The 17,246-nt window shown below is 43.6% G+C and overlaps 1 protein-coding gene across 1 annotated transcript; it reads left to right on the top strand.

Annotated features, from left to right (window-relative positions):
* The first annotated feature begins 8,876 nt into the window (after positions 1 to 8,876).
* znf703 (zinc finger protein 703) lies at positions 8,877 to 12,452 on the top strand. Its single transcript, XM_040154285.1, has 2 exons — positions 8,877 to 9,554; positions 10,163 to 12,452. The coding sequence occupies exons 1-2, from the start codon at positions 9,288 to 9,290 to the stop codon at positions 11,669 to 11,671; spliced, it is 1,776 nt and encodes a 591-aa protein (XP_040010219.1). The 5' UTR covers positions 8,877 to 9,287; the 3' UTR covers positions 11,672 to 12,452.
* Positions 12,453 to 17,246: the final 4,794 nt, after the last annotated feature.

The raw sequence follows: 17,246 nt of genomic DNA, 5'->3' as shown, positions 1-17,246 counted from the left end.
CAAGAGCGTATGTTTGCTGACTCCCGGGCCTTGATCTTGGATCCTTCTTTTGAAGGGCAGATTCTCCCCACTCACTACAGATAAACAGATAAAATACACCAACTCACTACCCCCAAATAGGAAACACAATGTGACTCTGTTGGAAAGGAACAAGTTTACAAAAAAATGCCTTAAATGATTTCCAGAGAAGTGGAGTTTCTGTTTATGTGTGAGAGAATGAGGTCTGTGTTTCTCATCATGTTTTGTGTAATAAGAGTGATGAAATTGCTGCTGCCTGCTGACTTGCTTTCCAGGTGTGTGCATCTACACACGCTCACTGACACACACTTTTACGGCCCTGTTATAGGATGAGGTCACCTGATAATGGGCACAAACTCTCATAATTGTCAGCAGTCTTGACCTTATAAGGTCAAGACTGCTGACAAAAAATAAATTCACTTGAAGTCAGCTTGCTTCAATGGAATGCTGACGAGACATGACAAATGGGCATAAACACTGAAACAAGCATCGCCATGTCCTATTCATACACACAAAGAGATATATATACACTGCATATTCTATATAAGTAGATACACACATACATACATGAACACATGCCTGAAGTCTGAGGTGAAAGATTCTCCTCAGTAAGATATACACATGTAGCTAAAGCTAAGGACAGGTCTACTGTGCAGCCACCATAACGCTGACGTCCTGACTTTCTGTCAAACTACTCTTTTAGCACCACGAATTCTACCTCCTGTTTCACTCAATTTGTAGGTTATCATACAGAATTACACTGTATTACTTTTTCTTGAAGCATAACTATAAATCTGACACAAGGACAGGTTGATATATATACATGTACACACTTTAATTTTCTTCCTGTCTGTCATTTTCCTTTTTGCTGAAAGAACAGGCGGTATGTCGGTTAAAGAATTCCTCCCTGTAAGACTTCTGAAATGAACAACCTTGGCCAGGCCATGGATTTGGTTTTAATAGCAGCTCGCACAAACACTATAAATTTACAGCTGGGAACCGCTCACTAAAAGAACTTCAAATTTGCCAAAGCCATAATTCCAGTCAGCAGTCTCTTACTCTAACCATGTCTCTGTCCTGTTCTTTCATCCTCCTTCGGTAGATCAGTGACTCTCTCTCTTTATTTCTGGCTTATAAAAGCATCCAACCTGCATATGGCCTTCCATACCAGACTGGTCTGGAAATTACTGAGATTGTTCACACAAGACTCATGTGCTTAACAGGGCTAAACGTGGTCACTAAAAAGCAGTTTGTAGCCATGCTTAGTTATAGAGGTGGCCCCATTTTAGTCCAGACTAAATGATCTCAACCTATTCGCTGGGTTACCATGAATTTTGTACACACATTCATGGTCCCCAGAGAATGAATCCTATTAACCTTTTTCATTGTCCCCCTTGGGATGAATTATAACTTCAGTGATCCCCTCAGAGCACTAGCTCGGCCGTTGCCTTGTTACACTCAAAATGGCAGATGGTGTATATGATCGTGTTTTACTTACAGGAATTTTTTGCATTTATCTTTTGTCTCCTTATGAAAGTTTAAAGCACAACAGTTTGAGACAAACAAAAAATGATCCAAGTAGTTGCTGGTATCTATAATTGTAGAGTTATTGCATTTATAGTAACTAGAATAACCCTTCTGCAACATCCCCATGTCCATGAACTTGCAGTACAGTCAGCCCCCAACAACTGTTCTCATGACAGCAGACCGCTTTGTATCAGTTAACTAGCTAACTGACAAAATGGGATAAAAGTAATCCAGCTGCAAAGAAAATTTTAAATTCATCCTCAGTTGAACAGCCTCGGTGAGCGTTAACAACGTTCCTCCGTCAACTCCTTGTCGCTGTTCCCCAATGACCACCCATGGTGAATATTATATTTTGTAATAAAAGACTCAAAGCCAGATTTTTTCCATATAGAAAACCTATGTGTGAACCACAAAACCCATGACTTATCTCAACAGAGCCAGACTACATTTTAGGATCCATGTGTTAAAAGAGTTTCTCTGTCTTTCCTTCTCGCTGGCAGCTGGAGGTACTCAGCGCTGACTCTAACAGAGAGCTTTGAAATAGCAATCAATGCCTTTATACTGCAGGGAGGACTCGTAAAAGTGTCGGTGGGAGGAATATATGATGTCGTATTTCACCCCCCCCCTCCCTATTTTTAAACACTGAGTTATGGCTGCAGAAATGTGTACCCATTAAAGGTGATATGATGTATTTTCTGCCTTGTTCAGAAACTCATTCATCACCATGGACCAAAAAGAAAACTGCACTTACTCTTTCACCTCTCCTTCCTCTTCCATCTTTCCTCCCCTCCTCACCCTGACACTCCCCCACCCTGTTCTTGTACGCTGTCTTGAGTAATTTACGATACACCGGTAGTGCAACCTTCTGGCAGGAGCTGCAAGAGCAGCTTGCTCTCTCTCCTGGCAACTAAATAACCTTTTATAAAATACCGAACTCGGCCAAGTCATCTGCTGCTGCACATTAAGACAGACCAGAGCTGGACAGAGACTGCAGCAACATACAGGAAGAAGAAGAAAGGTGAAGAGGTGGATCCTTAAAACTCTTCTTTCTCAGTGTTAGGGCACCGTGAAATGGACGCAAAAAAAAGGCCATAATAACTTATATGAACAATTGCTTAAATTTCACATTTAAGTTTTGAATTGTTCACTGCCTTTTTTCGCCCTTCTTTGACATTTACAGAAAGCAAAAATTTTAATATTTGAGGTTTAAAAAATATTTTTCAGGTTCACATAATCAGACTGAAAATAAGTGTCAAGGGTTTCCAGTCATTTACCTGAAATTCTTGTTCTTGGATCACATCACGTCATCCAAATGTTCAAGTTTGAATTTTCATGTTAAATTTGTTGTCTGAAATTGTTGTCTGTTTGTGTGTGTGTGTGTGTGTGTGTGTGTGTGTGTGTGTGTGTGTGTGTGTGTGTGTGTGTGTGTGTGTGTGTGTGTGTGCGTGCGTGTGCGGGTGTGTGTGTGTGTGTGTGTGTGTGTGTTGTGTGCGCGCACCCTAAAAAGTCATTCAATCATTACTTTATTAAATGCATTGAAGAGTCGTGGTGAAACAGTAATATTGGTAATTACTACAGCGTACTGTAACTAATTTCAACTCCAATTTCTTTGTTCGTTTGTAAAAAAATAATATTCAAGCCTTGGTAACTGAATGAATTGTTCAGGTTTATGAATGAATTGTTTGATGACTTCATGTTAAATTCATTTACCTGTCTCCTACATTGTTTAATCTGAAGGTTTAATGATTTGTTATCAGCTTGAATTCAGAGAGTCCATGCTATGCTAACATCCATGCGATCCCAATGTACCAAAGTGTACTTGATGTACTTTTGAAATCTTTTAAAGGCTGTTCCTGTAACGTGATGGAAGCAAGTGCAAAAAGACTCAAGTCAAGTACTTTATGAAAATTCAGAAAACATGCAAAATAATAAATAAATAAATAAAACTACAGAAAAGGTCACATCTTTTTGTGAAGGTCGAGGACAGCTGTATCTGTACATACATGTAAGTCAGGATGTTTATAAGCATGTGGTATATTTGCAGTGAGGTTCATTGCCTAACATTTGGTTTCCTTCACTTCATTTACATGAGTCAATTTACTGACTAATGGTGAGAAAAGACTGTAACAATGGAATTCCAAATGCAAATAAAACAGCTGAGGAAAAACGAACGTATCGACTTGACTTTTTACAGGTTGGCAACTTAAAAACATTGTGCTGATACATTGTAAAACATCATGGAGGAATTTATTGGAATAAACTTATCTTCTCATTAATATATAATTAAATGTAATATTTTATTAATTTCAAATTAATTCAACGTAAATATCCGTCTCTTAATTTTCAGACCATTTCAGAGCTTATAAACACAAGTTAGCATATTAGCAGACTTCCCAGCATGCATTTTTGCAGAGTGAAATCTCCATAGACCACTCTGTTTTTGGAAGTCGAAACAACTTCATTTTTGTATGTAATCATCTCAAAATCTTGTGTTTATGCTACCAATTACTGAGTAAATGATACATAATATTAAGTACATTGATAGTTTTGAACATAAAGGAAAAGCTTATTCACCTAACTTAATGTCCTTAGCTGGTTAAACATAACTTCACCAGAAGCTGTCATAACTCAGAAAGCTTGATGCATACCGTTGCATTAACATCTGTTTTTAGAGTGTGTGTATGTGTGCGTGTGTGTGTGTGTTGATGCAGTCTGCTCCTAGAGTCTGCCGACAGAGGATTAATCTCCCCAGCTGAGGCAGTAGCTAAGGTCAGCGAGGGAAATATTTCACAAGTGTCAGCTCGGCCTGTAGCCCTCAGCGCAGAGTTCGAAATGAGAATGCACAGTCGCATAACAAACAGCAGTGTGTAACTTTGCGAGGCTCACATGGAGCACATGTGAGGAGCATGGGGGGGGGGGGTCATGATATATGGCGGTGCCTCACTTTCATGTATTCATCTGAGCTGGTGAATTACTGCCAGGGACAAGCACAGTGCTTTGTCACCACAAGGACCCAGTGGAGACAAATATTTTGGCCACTCCAGGTCTGTGTCTGGAATGCCTGCTCTCAAACTGCTGCTTTTTTATTTAAAGAGAATTCATAAAAGTAAATACGAATACCTTTTACACCACGTTTAGTTCACTCAGTAAAACAACATAGTTAAAAACAAAAATCCACCGCATGTGTTGCTTTCCATTGGGACAAAGAAATGGTTTTATAAATTGACTTTGACATGGTCCCTGTATTTAATACTCTCACTGTTGCAGGTTTTTCTGCTCCTGTCGTGACCCCGGGTCGGCAAGCACATGCAGAGAGATTAATGGCATGGGAGGGCCGCTTCAATAACCGTTTGTTTGATTTGTCAACCCTGAAAGGCACTTATTTACTTACACATTGATTGGCTTTTAATTGAGCGATGTCATCCCTTGTCACATCAAAGCAGCTGACATGACTCGGCCTCACTGCAGGTTTCGATGATTGGCAAGTACTGCTGAGCCCTGCCCGTCCCGCCCCTCATCACAGCCCCAGTTATGTTTGGCACGAACTTTGCTGCCACTGCAACTTCCAGTAACCTCTGTTGTTTATCGGGTCATGAACGCAAGAGTCATTCTCTTGAATTGGGTAGTGGGGCTAAGTTTGAGAGCAGCAGCCTCCTCCTAACAAAGATTGGACGATGAAGACACAGAGGCGGTGACTCTGACTGTGAGTAGAGGAAGCAGCACTGACTTTAACAAGCGTGAGGAATGTGCTGGGGAGATTTTCTTTGCACGGCCTGTTGTTGTTCCTTCAACCAGACCTGTCACGGGTCCAGCTTGTAAATACCTTGATTGTGCTTCTATCAAAGTGACACCCCTTCTTTTTCAGACCAATGGAAAATAAAACATCTTTTGATGTCATCTGAAATTTCACACAACAATGCAGGACAATCTGATTTGAGTCAGACGCTGTCTGGCAGTGCAGGCTTGTTCTTCCCTCGTCTCCTCCTCCTTTTCTTTCCGTGCTCTTGATAACTTCTCTGTGTGGAGGACAATAGCGGCTTTTGTTTCCCAGTGTGGAGAGGACTTGAGGTTGCACGGGTGTGGGCGGTGTGCATCCTACGTGCCTGTCTGTGAATGCGTTTCAGGTGTAGCGAGTATGACAAGGCGGAACCCTACACGGTGTAGGATTCGGAAATAAAAGTGCCAGTCTGCGAACACAGAGGGAAGCCTATTATCCCGGTGTGATTATAATGCAGACAGACAGACGACAGGTAGGCAGAGTGGATAAGAGCGTTAGCTTGCGAGACGCGATGAGCTGACAAGAGAGACAATCTCCCTACTAAACTGGAGAGATAAGGTTGTCAGCCACAGCTCTGACACACACACACACACACACACACACACACACACACACACACACACACACACACACACAGATATAGTATGTAGGCAGTGAGATAGATGATACTGTATGGGAACTACAAAAACACACGTTTTTAAGACGGTATCATGCACACTATGGCCTGTCTGTTTGTGTTTGTGTGCACAGGCTACAATTTAATGTGTGAACGCATGCACTTTCAACTGTGAAAGGATTAGTATGTGTATGTCAAAGACAGAGGGAGAGGCAACCACAGAAAGATAAACGAGGAAGTGTGAATACATTAAGTACACTGTGTAGATATTGTTTGTGGACCTTTCAGCTCAAGGAAATCCTTGTTTCAACATTCTGCTCTGGCTGGAATGTTGCCTGTGAGGCTCTTTTTAAGTGTTTGGGTCTAAATGCCATGTCTGCTACACCCCATGAAACTGTCTTAATCCACTTTTTTTCCCTTGCTTTTATTACTGCTGGAGAACACACTAGGGGTAGAGCAGAGCCCCAGCCTCAGGCCTCTATTCCCATTCCACACACCCCATAAGTCAGTCACAGATAATTAAATAGGAGTTATTTACACTCGTTTTCCCTCCTCTGCCTCTCTGGCGCTGGATATCATTTCTCTCTCCTTCTCTTTGTACAGTACTACATGCAGCCCGACCTTGTCAGAGTCTGGCTGACACCAGTGAAGGTCTGTAGAAGTATAATAACTTGAAAAGGAGAAAAAAAATCAGACTCTTATGAGCTCACATCAATGTCAGCCCCTCATTAAACAATCACACAGAGCATCTACACAACACTAATCCCCATGTGCGCCACAAAATGCCTCAGCACTTCCAAACACGGAGCAAAAGACAAATGAGCAGATGAGGATTTGCTTGAGCCAGGTTTGAAGAATTCAGCTGCCTAATGTCAGCATTATATATTTACTCTGGAGTCAGGCAAACAGCAGCTTTTCAACACGGGGATGAATTAGGCCCCGCCACAGAGCTATGGCGTCTATTACAGGCCTCAGCGGCTCTATAAATCACAGGATCACAGGGGCATGTGGGGTCCGCTCCTCCTCACTCCTCCTCAGCCCCTATCAGCCCCATCCTGCGGGTTTTGTTTGGCTGCTGTTCCAGCCAAACCCACTGCTTTGATACAGCCATGGAAAGGCATGGAAATGCCCCGAGGGCCAGTGGGACCTGGACATGCTGAGAAGCCTCTTTAACGGGAAAGCTGTCCCCTTAAAATATCCACAACAGGAAACAGCCATCAGTCATCGACACGCCAAAACAGCTGTTACCAGCCTACATCAAGGGGACACATGAAAGGAGCTGCTCCCTGTTGTTTGAGCCCTCCCTTGTTTCATTCTCTCGCTGCCTTTGTCTGGCTTTTCCCAGTGCCCTCCTCTTTGGTCTCCTTTTAAACGCCCCCCCTTCCTTATGCAACCCCACCCACACTGCAGTGACTTACCCACTCACCCTTTTAACAAGTGGATGACTGTGGGATAAACAAGAGCACAATCGGAAACCTTACAACGCAACTGGCAGTCTGCGTTGTAAAAAATGTTCGAGATCCCCTTAAGGCTCTCAGCGTTACCTTTAAGTCCCACAGTGAGAAAGCAGTTGTTATGCGTCACCTGTTTATGTGTCTCGGCCCAGCGTGGCAACAGACAGCTTTAAACAAACAGACGGATTCAAAAGAAGACTGTACAGCACTTAGCCCGGCGGCGTGCACACTTGCGTTCACATATTCTTGGATCTCTGCAGGTCACTGAAGCATGAGTGGCAGTGTGTGGGTGATGAGTGATGACGAAGCCTAATGATGACAGGTCAAACAGTGACTCTGTTGAGTGAGGCTGAAGTGACTTCATCCTCATCACGCTGCCTTTCCTCTCATCTGCAGACAAATGGCAGCAGCCATTATAATCAAGGAGCGGGGCTGATGGCAGTACAGTTTGATAAGGCCAGCCTGTGCTGTGAAATGTCAAACAAGTTAACCTATTAAACCTCGGAAGAAAGGCTTACTCTGGTTTTCTCTAGCCACTAATCAATGATCCGTGACACTAATTTAAACAGACTAAATACAACAGTGTTTAAATATCTTGGATTATCGTGTAGTTCAAGCCAAGCGATCACATTAGTTGAAGAGACTATCCAATCAGGATGGAAATCCCCATAAAAATCAGCTTGTTTTTTTTGTTTCTTGTTTTATGTTTTCTTTTTTTTTTTTTGGAAAATGAAATTAAGTTACTGGGCTCACTAATGTGGCAACCATGGAGGAACTCCATTGTTTTCTTTATTTTGTGCTCATGCACATTCTGAGAGAAAAACTTTTAAAGTTGTATGGAAGCGAACATAAAAAATGTAAAAATCAAACAAAAGATTGGAGTTGTTTTGAAGTGTGTGACAGTAAATACAAAAACTAAAGATGTCATTTATAGCACAATACATAAAAATTGAATCATGTGAATTTGCTTTATGCTGGGAAAATTGAATTAAGCCCGGTAGCAGAGGCAGTTTGGTTGCTATAATGCAATAAAGCCATTAACATAACAGAAATGTCCATGGACAGTAGGTTATTATTTTTTGAATTAAATGCAGCTGTTTACAAGAATATATTCCTTGGAAAACTATACAGAGATAGTTCTCTCACATTGGCCCCCACTAGGAACGTTTGTGCTTTTGTCTCACGGTGTAAAACTTCTCCTCAATGTCTGTGTCAAGGAATTCATATCTTTTGTGTGTAGTTTACATGCGGCTTATGGAGGTCACTGACACAGATTTCCACACATGCAGCCTGGGTATTAGGGTGAGGCCACGCGATAAACCGCCCCCCCCCCCCCCCCCCCCAATTGTCCCGCCCATGCTTGCGGATGCGGGTACTTGTGATTGGACGGCGGCCCCTCGCTTTGAAATCCCTCCCCTCACGTCGCTAGTATGTGGCAGAAGAGCGGTACTGTGACGCTGCTGCAGAGGGAGAGAGAGACGCACACCGGAGGACTCGCTCACACACACTATCCTCTGCGGGGATCTTCCTTCACTTGCCCCGTATTTGACGAGCAGTGACTACTTATGGTGTTTGGGGTATTTTTTTGTTTTTTGTTTTTGGTTGTTGTTTTTTTTTTTTGCTCGATCCCTCTTTCACCAACACTGGATAAGGAATATTTAGGAGTAATTAGCGGGTGATATTGAAGAGCCCGATAAAGGATGACACTTCGGCGTTTTTTTCTTCTTTAGAGACAGTTTGGGTCGGACACGGAGGACGCGCACTGCGCGCATGCCCTTTTGGATTACCGCACTCTCTTCTATTGAATCTATCATCATGAAACGTGCTGGTAAATGAATTTCAACCCTGCGTCCACTCGTTCCATGCCGTCGTCCCCCCTCGCCCCCCGATCCAGATGAGAGATCCCCCCGGTGGACCTGAACCGTTTTTACGCAGCCAGTCCCCGGAGCGCAACGCCGCAGACGCCAGCGGCTACCCACAACGGACAGGAGCGGAGAGACCGTACGTCTCCACACCCACGTCTTGTCCTTCTCCCTCGGATCCCTCGCGCCAGGCTAAAAGGCTTCCCATCCGGATCGTAAAGATGTTGACGGCGCACAGCGGCCACTTGCTGCACCCGGAGTATCTCCAGCCCCTCACATCCGCGCCAGTCAGCATTGAAGTAAGTGAAAAGAGAAAAACGACATTTTCTCCAACATCTGTCGGTGTCAGCTGATAACCTATCGTTTTTCTTCCCGTGTTAATCAGGCAACATTAAGCACATGGCGTTGGTTGCTATGACTTATTCTGACAAAACTGTAAAATGCGCCATTTTACGCACAGCGATTTACTGGCGAGTTTGCAAGATACCAGAGTTTAGAAATATGAAATTACCGTCGATAATGTTCTGTTTTTAAAAGTAGTATAACCATTTTATTTTTACGGATATAAAATAATCAGTGTTCCCTTCATGAAACGTTTATGCGGGCTCGTCTTTTCTTTCTTTCTTTCTTTCTTTAACTTGGCTTCAGCTTTACATCCTCTGACTCTCTTTATTCATGTCAGATATAAATACACAGAGCAGGGTTTATGTGGACTTTACTGGGGTTTACTACTATAGATTTACTACATTGTTTGGCCAGGAAAATATATTGCCTGAAAATTATTTTAATTAATTGCATATTATAATTATACTTTTGATAGAGTCAAAAGGTTTTATGATGCTAAAATTGAATTAACTTTCAAAACAAACAGTTTGTTCACCTTCTTGCTGTCTTTTCTCCTCCTCAGCTGGATGCCAAGAAGAGTCCTTTGGCTCTGCTGGCCCAGACCTGCTCTCAAATTGGCAAACCAGACCCCCCCTCTTCTTCCAAGTTGGCCTCCCTCTCCTCCGGCAGCTTGGGAGACAAGGAGTGCTCCAGCCGGTCATCCAAGCCTGGAGAGCAGCACCAGTCCCTGGAGGACAAATCCAGCTTCAAGCCTTACTCCAAGTCATCAGGCGACTGTCGTAAGGATGTTCTCGTGACAAAGGGGCCTTCAGATAAAGCAGCTTTCAGGGTGCCAAATGGAAGCTCCAGTGGTGGCCATGCTTCATGTCCGTCCTTTCCTCCCCATTCCCAGTCACCCAGTTCCAGCTCTCCTCCACTGCACACTCAGAGCCAGCCCCATAGACAAAGCCAATCCCCCTCCACGCAGCCCCCACCACACTCCCAGGCCACGCAAATGGACAACAAACCTGGGGGCTCAGAGCAGGCCAGCCCGGACGCTACCAACAACAGTGCTGGCAAAAAAGACTCAGATGCAGCTAAATCAGGGATGGATGGGGCTCAGTTAGCCAACTCCAGCCACATACGGGCCAGCGCCAACTCCAGCAATGCCAGCTCCGCCAGCAGCCCGCGACCAGAGAGCAAAGCTGACCCGCAGGCCTCCTCACAGCCTGGCCTGGGCTCCGGGCACATCGCCCCCGTCTCCCCTTTCAAGCCAGGACATTCTGTCTTCCCCTTGCCTCCTGCTACCATGGGCTACCACGGCTCCATTGTGGGGGCCTACGCTGGCTACCCCTCCCAGTTTGTTCATGGTTTGGATCCTACCAAATCTAGTTTAGGAATAGGACTTCCAGGGAAGCATCCCAGCTCCAGCCCGCTGACTGGGGCCTCACCGCCATCTCTGATGCAGGGCTTATGTCGGGACCCCTACTGTCTGACTTACCCCAATGCACCCCACCTTGGAGGCAGTAACTGCTCCACGTGTGTCCATGATCCCTCAAGCCTCAAATCTGGTTTCCCCCTGGTTTACCCCTCACATCATCTCCACTCCTTGCACTCCAGTTCCTTGTCCTCCAGCACCACACCCTCCCTCTCCCACCCCCTCTACACTTATGGTTTCATGCTCCCCAATGAACCACTGCCCCACGCCTGTAACTGGGTGTCTGTCGGAGGTCCCTGTGACAAGCGTTTTGCCACATCAGAGGAGCTACTAGCTCACTTGCGTACCCATACTGCCCTGCCTGGGATGGTGGACAGTAAGCTGTTATCGGCCTACCCTTCATCAGTTTCATCAACAGCCTCCTGCCACCTCCACCTGCCCCCACCCAGCAGCCCAGGTAATCTGCCCAGCTCCTTCTCCCTCCGAGGATCCCCTGGTTTGGGCCTGGCCCGGTACCATCCCTACAGCAAATCCCACCTGGCCGGAGCTCCAGGACTTCCCATGCCATCCCTCCCCTCCTCCTCAGCCTATTACTCCCCCTATGCCCTGTACAGCCAGAGACTGGGCTCAGCTTCAGCCCTTGGATACCAGTGATATTTGAAATAGTGTTGACGCCCACAGATTGCAGGCACCAACTTGGACTCTCCAGAGCAGCCCTGAAGATGGATTCTTAAGATTGGGACCGTCACAAGTACAGGGCATCATGCCTGCAAGGACTAGCACCTGTTAGCCTCAGGATTGTGACTCAAAAGGCAAAAGACCCTGTAATGGATTGTCTGCAGCACAGAACCAACAGACTTTAGTGATTAAAGATGGTGGGAAGCAGATCTTGAAAATGATGAAATTGTGGGATTATTTCAACAGTTTTGATTTTTTTTAAATTTGTTTTTCTCTATATCTGTCTCCCAGAACTGAAAGTCTGTATTTATTTTTCACTCAAGCGCTTGGTATTCAACTCTGGGGGAAAAATTTTGCTGTCCAAATAAATTGTTCTTAAGTATTCTAACTAAAAAGAATGATTTAAGTATAGTACCATTATGCCTATCATACACTCTAAAAATAAAAATCTTGCACCACGATGACGATGGACTGTGAGGCTTTATTCTGGGGACCTCTTTTTATCTCCTTTCCTCTCTGCTGTTGTTTTTTTCCTTCATATTCTACTGCGCATTCAAATTCTGGAGAATTGCATGTCCTTCTTGAACAATGCCATTATTTTTATTTGTAAATATGCAAAGATGTAATATTTTTTCAAGCTTACTTGGGGTCAGCAAGTTGGGGTGACTGATGCACATGGTACAAAGATAAGATAAGATAACATAAATAAAAACAATTAATGATGGCTGTGCTATCCAACCAACAGGAAAAGGTCTTATTTTGTTAAATAAACGATACATGATTTTGACTTGTTTTTTCCTCCTTGATTACTATATATAGCCCCATCCTTTGTCACAAACGATGCAGTATTTCTTGCCAGACGGCTGCACTGCACTACACTTATCTAGGCCTATCAATCATTACGGTTGTTACAGTCACGCTATATGTGGCTATGTGTAATATTTCATGGCTCATATCAGTTGACAGGGCTGTCCCAAGGAGGGCAGGCTGGGTCACATTAGCCCTGTTAGCTAATCTCTGAGGACTTTCATCCCTCCTCCATCCTCTCAATCACCCACATTGCTTTTGTTGTGGCAAATGCAGCTTTTTAATTGCTGATTCTTGTTTGTCAGACCTGAAAACAGCCTCCTCAGCAGAGTGGATGGCTGTGTGGAGTGGCCGCTGGGTCACTGGGACTTCAATAATGACCTGAGGGAGGTGTCAACCCAAGATCTCCTCATTGTCTGATGGATTGGCCTGCAACACAAAGGCCAGAGCTGACAATGGGAGGCGGTTAATGGAGAAGTATTCATCAAAGACCTGACACCTCCCCTGAGGAGAGCGGGCTCTCCTACAGGAACCACAAACATGGAGGCCTCTGTCCTGAGGAGAAGAGCAATTTTCTTGCTGCTCTCTCCTGCCCTGCAGTTTACTGAAATCAGCGCTCTCCACTCAGAACTGTTAGATACTAATTCGAAGGGAAGGAGTCGGCCTATCTTGGAGGCCACACCAGTGCCAGTAGAGTGTTTTGGCTCTGATAATGTGTCTGCTTCTCCACTCTTATTTGGCTGACGGGGTGTAGGTGGCACAGAGCGAAGAAACTGTTGTCTCCGAGTCGGCTATTGACCCCGACTCCCAGACTCCTCTACTCTCGCGGTTCATTAGCACTTCAGACAGGGGAAAGGCGAGCACAGGTGTCACTTGACAGGACCATTAACAAAATGGATGACCCTCCCAAACCACATCCAGCCCCTGCCACACCAGCAAGGTCATGATGCCCTGATCACCACTCTGGGTGGCTCCTTGGGACACAGCACTTACGCACGCACTTCTCTGGAAGAGCACAGGCTTACTTTCTTGTTGCTGCTTTTTAAAAAGAGTTTACAAAAGTAGTCTAGACAAACTGAGTCAAGGATATTCTGGTTTTAATGCTGCATCACACATATATATTTAGTGCAAGATATTTCTTTGTAACTTGCAGAGTTTGTGCAACAAGAGATACACTGGACTGCGTTGCCCCCTAAAGTTGTGTTGGTGAAGTACAGGTGAAATGCCCTTCTGTAGAAGGGCATGTACGTTTATCACACATGAAATGCATAGCGTTATCGTGCTTGTGACATGTATAAATGTGGATGGTGGGATGCTGTTTGACAAACTGTAGATAGCAAATTGGGTACATTGGCTTGAATCTGAAAATGATTCACACTGGAGGTCATGCAGAGGGGAGAACTTTCAATCTTGTCGGGGAGGTGGAATTAATTCCATTGCTGCCAGTTTACACTCGTTCATCAAATGCCTCACTATTCTCCCTATCCCTGTGCTCATCAATCTCCTCCATCTATCCCCCCCCTTGCCCCTACACACTCTCGCAGCTGAGTCAACACCCACACACTCCATTTATGTCGGCTGTGTGAGGCTGTGTGTGTGTGTAAGTATGTGTATTCAGCCTCAGTCCTTTGTCCACGGAGGGTGACTTATGTGGGGTTGGATTCTGTGTGTCCGTGGGGACACAAATGTTATTTTGCCCATTAAATGTTGACGTTATGTTAGAGCAGTGTGCAAAATCTTCCAGTTTTGACATTTAAGTCTAGTCACACTAAATATTCAAACGAAGACCGAACCTTTGTGACATTTCCAGAGATTGATATATTGATTGATAGTGATACTCCACTGTAAAAATATCAAATTTCCCAAGTAACTTAGTATTATACTATCCTATTTTTTTAAAGAATCAGAAAGATATTCCAGAAGAACAAAATTATTCTGTTTTCCAGTGCTGTTTTGCTTCTTTCAAGGGTTTTATTAATATAAATGACAACATCTAAAAATTGAGCAGGAAGTGGCATTTTACTTTAAAAAGTAATGATATTTTTTCTTCATTAAGGGAATAAAGTACAAAAAAAATGTGTTTGTCACATGATTGATTAAAGGGAAAATTTGACATTTTCGCAAATATACCTGACTAATTTCATAAAATGTTGATCTATTTCTGTAAGGAAGCGGCAATTCTAGAAGTACAGATTGCAGCGGCTTTGAAGAAGCCAGTCACAGTAATGCAGGTTCCAATAGTAACAGCAGCAGTACTAGAATGATAGCAGTATTCAAGGTAATAGTATCAGTAGAGGTGGTGATGGTGATGGTGATGGAGGGGATTAATATTTCCCCCTCTGTGCGTCAGTGCAGAGACAGTGCAAAGTGCCACTGTGAGGTCCTGAGCAGCGGCTGACAGGCCTGGTGATTAATGACGACAGGGTGTGGAGCTGCTCTTCAATTAGACGCCAGCTCTACCCCAGCTCACCATCGCCACTAGAACAGAGAGATTGAAAGAGAGAGAGAGAGAGAGAGAGAGAGAGACAGGCGGGTTCTCAGTGTCTCTCTCTCTCGCTCTCTGTGTCTCCAGAACAAAACATTAACCTCAACTCCATGACTACCACCTCTGTGTTTAACATCAGGACACAATACAGAGCCTTCGGCATCCAACAGTGACCGCAGCGTTAAAGCAACCCAGATGGCTTGAACACATCCCTCATCAGGGCCTGTCATACAATCTCTGCTTTATTTCTCCACATAAACCCTGTGACTGACTCTTTTACATGCCTGTTTCACTCCCCTCTCATTCACGTCTGCAGACAGGCAGGCTGTAATGCTCGCTGTGAAAACAATAACAGCCACATTAAAGTCTTCCAGGTTGTTTAGTAGGTTGTGTGCTGGTCGGAGCAACTTCCACAGCTCCAAGCACAGTAATGTTTGCTTGGACAGAAGAATAAGAAGATCTTGAAAACTTATCCTCCCTGTCAGGAGTGTCCAAACTTGTTCCATTTGGTTTTTGAAACTTGTAAACATTACTACAAAATGTTTGTTACTGCTCTCTGTCAGGGGTGGAATTAAATCGTTGTGAATAACAAAACCCTGAGCTAGTAGGTGAAATCATTAGTGACCCAGAGTATAAATAAAACATAGATCCAGATGCAGATAAAGATAAAGATAAAGATTTATATATTGTAGAATTCAGTCTCAAATACATGTTCATTTGTGTTCTTTTGTCATAAAAGTAATGTTAACACTTTAAAAGAGCAAACTAAAAGACACTAGAGTTGATGAGCAACACAACATCAGCATCATAACAGTTTGTTATTTTTTTGCCTTCTGGGTTTTATTATCCTAGACAATAGCATGCAAATAGCAGTTAGATGTTCCAGGTTTCCGATTTACCCACCAGTACCTGAAAGTTTTATAACAGTACAGTACTGAAAGTAGCAGAAACCACCTTTGAACTTCACACATCAATCGTCTCGTTGTAAGTTGTACCAATCTTGTGAGCCTATTTCCCAAAATGTTACTTGATATAATTGAATTTGAGCTAATGTGTCACTAAATTTTACAGTCACCAAATGAGCTAGTGCTGTCTTTTTCTTCTCTTCTCAAAACTGTCAAAATTACTATGTTTCTTATAGGTCACCCAACAATAACATGTAACTAATGGTACAGACAACCTATGGGGTCATTTCTTTACCCGAGGACAGACTCAAATAGTCTAATGATAGGATAAGATGCCATTATGTGATCTATCAGTTACTGCCTTCGTCAGTAACCAAGGAAACAAGAGTGACAGTTCTGTGATGCAGCTAACAGAGCCTGTAATTATTCAAGAGGCTACAAATTATGTTGCCAGATTCTACAATAACAATACTGGATGGTAATTTGTTTTAAAGCCTTAAATGAGGGCTTTTTAAACATGTAACCTTCAAGGCTGAGATGTTTTCCAACACAAGTTGCCATTCCTCCTTTTTAATTAGGCCTGAAGCAAGTTTATAACAACAGTTCTTGCACCTCATTGGTACTGACTCCTCAAAATCCTGTAGATATTTGATATTTTTTTGTGTGCTGAGTCAGTAAACGTACCATCCATATTTCCTTCGGACATGCACATCTACGTATTCAAAATACTTGTTTGAGTTGTAGGTTGAAATATATTCTAAGTCTAACACATTGTAATGCACCTGAAAATGTACCTAAAACCTGGTCATATAATTCCTTATTTGGGTTGATTAATTCATAGATTGGTAGCAAACAGGCGCTGCCAGCTCAGTTGTAGTTTCAGATAGAGAAATGGTGCTTTTCATTTAATTTTCAGCCAGCCCTGACCTTGGCAAACCTCACTTGGCTTCGACATGGAAAGCTGCCCAGAGCTGCTGTGGTCTCTCCAAAGTTCCAGTGGTGTGAGTGAGCACCGTTAATAGACATAGCCTCCCTAACCACCAGTGGAGAAATTAACGTTTCAATTACAGTACGGTGCACTGCTTATAACGTTTGGACCGCGTGTCGTGTCCTGGATTCCATTTGTTGCTGTGCTTTTAGATCACGGCAGAGATGTCACGAGAGTTCGGAAATGAACGTGCCCTGGCGAAAAAACAAGTGGCAGTGCTGACGGTCGTGAGTTGTGCTCTGATTGACAACTTGCTTTCTTCTTCCACACTGGGACAGCCTGTGGTCATAATGTACTCACTTTAAGTATCATAGGCCTTATGTCTGTTTTATGTCTCTTCTGTATGGGCATCCAGACTCAGAGGGT

The sequence above is a fragment of the Xiphias gladius genome, chromosome 19 (genome assembly GCF_016859285.1).
Source record: "Xiphias gladius isolate SHS-SW01 ecotype Sanya breed wild chromosome 19, ASM1685928v1, whole genome shotgun sequence".
Taxonomy (NCBI): Eukaryota; Metazoa; Chordata; class Actinopteri; order Istiophoriformes; family Xiphiidae; genus Xiphias; species Xiphias gladius.
The sequence above is the reverse complement of the archived record's forward strand: the minus strand, read 5'-3'. Positions and strand labels throughout refer to the sequence as shown.

What these genes read in the sequence shown, in the direction of transcription:
- znf703 (XM_040154285.1), top strand. Translation starts at nt 9,288, where the DNA reads ATGAGAGATCCCCCCGGTGGACCTGAACCGTTTTTACGCAGCCAGTCC. An exon ending in CCGCGCCAGTCAGCATTGAA is followed by an intron (nt 9,555 to 10,162) that starts GTAAGTGAAAAG and finishes TCTCCTCCTCAG; the next exon opens with CTGGATGCCAAGAAGAGTCC.